The sequence below is a fragment of the Cherax quadricarinatus genome, chromosome 17 (assembly GCF_038502225.1).
Source record: "Cherax quadricarinatus isolate ZL_2023a chromosome 17, ASM3850222v1, whole genome shotgun sequence".
Classification (NCBI taxonomy): domain Eukaryota; kingdom Metazoa; phylum Arthropoda; class Malacostraca; order Decapoda; family Parastacidae; genus Cherax; species Cherax quadricarinatus.
This window is the reverse complement of record NC_091308.1, coordinates 1,467,656-1,474,095: the sequence shown is the minus strand read 5'-3', so window position 1 is coordinate 1,474,095 and position 6,440 is coordinate 1,467,656. Positions and strand designations below refer to the sequence as shown.

Sequence of the window (6,440 nt, the reverse complement as noted above, 5' to 3'; positions counted from 1 at the left end):
CTACGGTGAAAAGCTCTGTTCCACAAGGCACAGTACTCGCTCCCATCTTGTTCCTCATCCTCATATCCGACATAGACAAGGATGTCAGCCACAGCACCGTGTCTTCCTTTGCAGATGGCACCCGAATCTGCATGACAGTGTCTTCCATTGCAGACACTGCAAGGCTCCAGGCGGACATCAACCAAATCTTTCAGTGGGCTGCAGAAAACAATATGAAGTTCAACGATGAGAAATTTCAATTACTCAGATATGGTAAACACGAGGAAATTAAATCTTCATCAGAGTACAAAACAAACTCTGGCCACAAAATAGAGCGAAACACCAACGTCAAAGACCTGGGAGTGATCATGTCGGAGGATCTCACCTTCAAGGACCACAACATTGTATCAATCGCATCTGCTAGAAAAATGACAGGATGGATAATGAGAACCTTCAAAACAAGGGAGGCCAAGCCCATGATGACACTCTTCAGGTCACTTGTTCTATCTAGGCTGGAATATTGCTGCACACTAACAGCACCTTTCAAGGCAGGTGAAATTGCTGACCTAGAAAATGTACAGAGAACCTTCACGGCGCGCATAACGGAGATAAAACACCTCAATTACTGGGAGCGCTTGAGGTTCCTAAACCTGTATTCCCTGGAATGCAGGCGGGAGAGATACATGATTATATACACCTGGAAAATCCTAGAGGGACTAGTACCGAACTTGCACACGAAAATTACTCACTACGAAAGCAAAAGACTTGGCAGACGATGCAACATCCCCCCAATGAAAAGCAGGGGTGTCACTAGCACGTTAAGAGACCATACAATAAGTGTCAGGGGCCCGAGACTGTTCAACTGCCTCCCAGCATACATAAGGGGGATTACCAACAGACCCCTGGCAGTCTTCAAGCTGGCACTGGACAAGCACCTAAAGTCGGTTCCTGACCAGCCGGGCTGTGGCCCGTACGTTGGTTTGCGTGCAGCCAGCAGCAACAGCCTGGTTGATCAGGCTCTGATCCACCAGGAGGCCTGGTCACAGACCGGGCCGCGGGGGCGTCGACCCCCGGAACTCTCTCCAGGTAAACTCCAGGTATGAGGGAAAGACAAACGAAAAGTTGGAAGAAAAAATTTCTGGCAACCACTTTAAGGAAATACCTAATAACAATATGAACAAGAAATACTTATTCCTTGGTGTACATATTGTACAGTGTTTGTATTGTGAAATATAAATTATTATTATAATCAAAAAAGAAGCACTAAGCCACAAGGAGTATACAGCAAGTGAAATATAAAGTAATGACTGAGTTCTGTCGAGTAGTAATTAAGAAGGTAAATTTCTTTAGGTTCAATTTTACACAATTTTAAATTACTATATTAGTCTTATATACTATCATATGTGTAAAATAACTATCACATGTGTAAAATACTGAGGATAAAGGCCAAAAAAAAAAAATCCACAGGTTTGAGCTAAACCTGTGGAACCAAATTTTCCTCAAAGATTTGTTAAGTCATACCATGACCTAAGGAAAGATACTAGTAGACTTCACCTTACGAAAGCAGACAAAGTAAATGCGAAAGTAATTATGGACAACTTAGATTACAGTGGAAAAAATGAACATGTTATTAGAAGAGAGGGGAACTTACGTGCCTCTTAAATTAGTGTTGCGCGTGGCGGTGGTGACTTGTCTCAGTGTTTACAGGACAGTCACAGCAGCTTCAGCACCTGGGATGTCTGCTGTTGCAACACCTACCATAATTGTGCTATAACCTTGTGTTCCACGTCACTTAACCATGTTCAGTACATCGAGTAGCGTCCTGCACAACCAAGTGAGTACCAGTACGTGTTGTACAACCAGGCAGTTTAGTCACCTGTGCTTTTCTAAGTGACCAGCACAATGCTTCCACTGTAATACTTGTTAGTAGATTTTTTTTTTTTTTTTTTGGGGGGGGGGGTATTGTTAACTTGGAGAATTAATAACCCACTATGTCCTAAACTGCACAAGTTATTTTCTTTGCACATGTCTAGATGTTTCGTCCACCCAGCGATGATAAAAATCCTTGGTGGACGTAATATAAGAACATAAGAAAGAAGGAACACTTCAGAAGGCCTACTAGCCCATGCGAGGCAGGTCCAAGTCTCCTACCGGCTTAAGCCAATGCCCCAACCTAGTCAGGTCAAGTCACATTCACTTAAGGAAGAAGCACGACATCTGACCTAGTAGTACAAGCTAGTCACGTCCAACTCACACCCACTCATGTGTTTATCTAAGCCATCTTTAAAACTACACAACGTTTTAGCCTCTATAACTGTACTCGGGAGTTTGTGCCACTCATCCACAACTCTATTACCAAACCAGTGCTTTCCTATATCCTTCCTGAATCTGAATTTTTCCAACTTAAAGCCATTGTTGAGAGTCCTGTCTAGGCTAGATATTTTTAGCACACTATTTACATCCCCTTTATTTATTCCTGTCTTCCATTTATACACCACAATCATATCCCTCCTAATTCTATGCCTTTCTAGAGAGTGCAGATTCAGGGCCCTTAGTCTATCCTCATAGGGAAGATTTCTGATACATGGATCATCTTTGTCATCCTCCTCTGTACGTTTTCCAGAGGATTTATATCCATTCTGTAATACGGTGACCAAAACTGTGCAGCATAATCTAGATGAGGCCTAACCAAGGATATATAGAGTTGAAGAACAACTTGAGGACTCTTATTATTTATGCTTCTGTTCGCTTTATTGTGAACACTTATGCACTGTTGTCTTGGTTTTAGATTACTGCTAACCAGAACTCCCAAATCCTTTTCGCAATCAGTAATATTAAGATCTACATTTAGTTTATATGTGGCATGGTTATTTTCCTGTTCAATGTTTAGAACTTTGCATTTGCCTGTATTAAACTGCATCTGCCACTTCTCCGACCACTGCATCAGTTTGTTCAAATCTTCCTGGATTGCTCTGATGTCCTTGTCAGAATGAATTTGACTGCCTATTTTGGTGTCATCGACAAACTTGCTTATGTCACTAATTATTCCGTCATTTGTCGTTTTTGTAGATTGTGAACAACAAGGGGCCCAACACTGGCCCCTGTGGAACATCTCTCGTGACGTTTCCCCACTCTGATTTCTCCCCATTTATGCAAACTCTCTACTGCCTATTTGTCAACCATGCCTCTATCCAGGAAAAAATTTCTCCTATTCTGTGTGCCTTAATTTTCCTCAATAGTCTATGATGTGGGACGCTATCAAAAGCCTTACTTAAGTCCATATACTACACAATATCATATTCATTACCATGATCTACTGCCTCAAATACCTTAGTGTATATTATTATGGCTCGGTTGATAGCTCACTTACCTCACACATTGAGTGTCTGTGGTTTGATTTCCGACACAGGTGAAAACGGGCATGTTTCTTTACACTTGCTGTCCCTGTTCACCTACCAATGAGTAGGGGTACTTGGGGTACTGTACTGTGGGGTCGCATCCTGGGGTTAAAGAACCCCAGTGGAAATAAGACAGACAGTCCCTGATGATGCACTGACTTTACAGGGTTATCCTGATTGGCTAACCATCCTGGTTAAAAATCAGAGCAAAATCTTAACATATCACTTTATATGCATTTTCAGCTCATTTCCATTGAGTGCTCTTTGATTGTTTTTCCCAGGCTGAGGCCTGCAGCTGTCACTTCGAGAACAAGCTTTTTTAAAGTCTATAGAGAATACATGATTAGGATAGGCATGTATAGTCAGGAGAGCAGGTAAAGAAACCATGTGGTATAAATCTGTCAGTGGTATGTGTGTGTGTGTGTGTGGAGCATGTGAGCCAAGGGTCTCACCTCAAGCATGTGAGCCAGTCCTACCATGAGAAACATATGAGCCAGGGGTCCACCATGAGGAGCACATGAGCCACTCATACCTTGAGAAACATATGAGCCAAGGGTTCCACCATGAGCAACATATGAACCAAGGGTCTGACCATGGAGAGTACATGTATATGAGCCAAGGGTCCCACCTTGAAGAGCATGTAACCCAGGGGGCCACCCTAAGGATCATGTGAATTAGGGGTCCCACCATGAGGAGCATGTGAGCCAAGAGTCTTCCCTAAGGAACATGTGAGCCAGGGGTCCAACCAACTGAAACCTTGTCATTGTTGTTGGAGTTATTAAGGGCCATACTTAAAGCTTATACCCTATTGAGCCCTGCTTCCTGTATTTCATCTATGTAACATTGTTGTTGAGGTGGTTGTTAAGGTGGTTCGGACATGTGGAGAGAATGGAGCTAAACAGAATAACTTCAAGAGTGTATCAGTCTGTAGTGGAAGGAAGGCGGGGTAGGGGTCGGCCTAGGAAAGGTTGGAGGGAGGGGGTAAAGGAGGTTTTGTGTGCGAGGGGCTTGGACTTCCAGCAGGCATGCGTGAGCGTGTTTGATAGGAGTGAATGGAGACAAATGGTTTTTAATACTTGACGTGCTGTTTGAGTGTGAGCAAAGTAACATTTATGAAGGGGTTCAGGGAAACCGGCTGGCCGGACTTGAGTCCTGGAGATGGGAAGTACAGTGCCTGCACTCTGAAGGAGGGGTGTTAATGTTGCAGTTTAAAAACTGTAGTGTAAAGCACCCTTCTGGCAAGACAGTGATGGAGTGAATGATGGTGAAAGTTTTTCTTTTTCGGGCCACCCTGCCTTGGTGGGAATCGGCCAGTGTGATAAAAAAAAAAAAAAAATTTCTTAACCTAGGATCAACTGCTGAGATTAAACTGACTTATTTTTGTTGGGTCCTTGTCAAAGTCAAATTTTATTTCCGAGAATTACATATTGTTGATTCAGCTCTGAAATTATATCTTTTTTTTTTTTTTTTTTTTTTTTTTAACATTCTTAAGAAAACCTTTTCTTAATCTTATGCAAAGTATTCCAGACAGACTAAAATTAGTACAGTGGAACCTCAGTTGTCGAATTTAATTTGTTCCAGATGTCGATTCGACAACCAAAATGGACAACAACCAAAACAGTTTTTCCCATAAAGAATAATGTAAATAGAATTAATCCTTTCCAGACCTCAAATAACAGTATAATAATTTATTAACCCTTAAACGGTCCAAACAGATCGATGTTCAAATTCGTATTGCTACAAAAGTAGATCTACTTTTTTTTTACATATTTTCAAATATACCAAAAAAAAAAAATGTAGATAAAAGTTTTTTTTACACGTTTTCAAATGTAAAACAAAAAAGATCTTCATTTTTTACATACTTTCAGATGTTGAAAAAATGTATATATACGTTTGGACCATTAAGGGCTAAAAATGTACTAATTAGTACAAAAACCTGTAAAAATAAATACTAAAAGAAACTTTAACTGAAATACTGTACAGTAAATGAAATTTAACTGCTTCTTACCTGTCAAAGGAGAGCTACTGGCATACTAGAAGCAGAAGGTGGAGGAGAGTCTCCTATTAATGTCAGGCAACTGCCCTTCTGATGTTGTTTCTCTTCTTTGTATCTTTTCACCACTAACACCTTGTTCTGGCTCACTGGTTCTTTGTCTCAATAAAAGCCTGTCCAGTGAGGTTTGTTTCGGGCTTTGTTTTAACACTTGGGTAAATTGAGACCTTATGCTGTCATTGTACATGTTAGACAGATGGCCACTGCTTTGGATGGTATTTTTCAGCAAACTCCTGCACTTCACTGCATCTAGCACACATTTCCTTGACAAGGGCAGTAGGCACATCATCCCTTCCCTCCTCTTCCTCTGATGACAGCTCCTCCGCTGCAATCTATTGCTGCTCCTCTGAAGGTCTACAAGTTTTTCTGTGGTGAGTTAAGTTCTATGCTCCTCCACCCACCCCTCCACATCATCCTCAGTCACCTCTAGGCCCATGGTCTTCCCCAGGGACACAATATCCTCTACCAGTTCAGGCTCACCTTCAAAACTTTTAAAATCCCTGGCTGCCACAAAGTCAGGCAACAATTTCTTCCATGCTGACTGTATGGTCCTGGAAGACACATTCCCCTAGGCTTTGTCTATAAGCCTCAAGCAGGTGAGAATATTGAAATGGTCCTTCCAGAACTCCCTGTGGGTTAAATTTGTTTCTGAAGTGATTTCAAAACACCTTCCAAAAAGTGCTTTCCTGAAGTTAGAAATGACCTGCTGGTCCATGGGCTGGATGAGAGGAGTGGTGTTAAGAGGCAAGAACTTCACAGTCATAAAACTGAACTCCTCCAGGAACTCGTTTTCCAAACTTGGAGGGTGAGGGGGAGCATTATCCATCAGTAAAAGGGCCCTGAGTGGTAATTATTTTTTAATGAGGTACGTTTTGACAATGGGGATTATAAGGGAACACTGTATCAACATCCGGGGTCCCAGACTATTCAACATCCTACCAGAAGATATCAGAAACATGGCTGGAACAAGTGTAGAAGCCTTCAAGAGGAAACTGGGCAAGTATATTCAC

At 41.8% G+C, this 6,440-nt stretch overlaps 1 protein-coding gene across 3 annotated transcripts in view; it reads left to right on the top strand.

Annotated features, from left to right (window-relative positions):
* Window positions 1-1,657: 1,657 nt before the first annotated feature.
* The window catches only part of YME1L (ATP-dependent zinc metalloprotease YME1L), a 100,320-nt gene continuing 95,537 nt past the window's right edge, over window positions 1,658-6,440 (top strand). For all 3 annotated transcript variants that reach the window (XM_053773370.2, XM_053773372.2, XM_053773371.2), the window contains exon 1: window positions 1,658-1,813. In XM_053773370.2, the coding sequence (XP_053629345.1) occupies window positions 1,778-1,813 (36 nt within the window). In that variant the 5' untranslated portion in view covers window positions 1,658-1,777. The remainder of the gene's footprint in view (window positions 1,814-6,440) is intronic.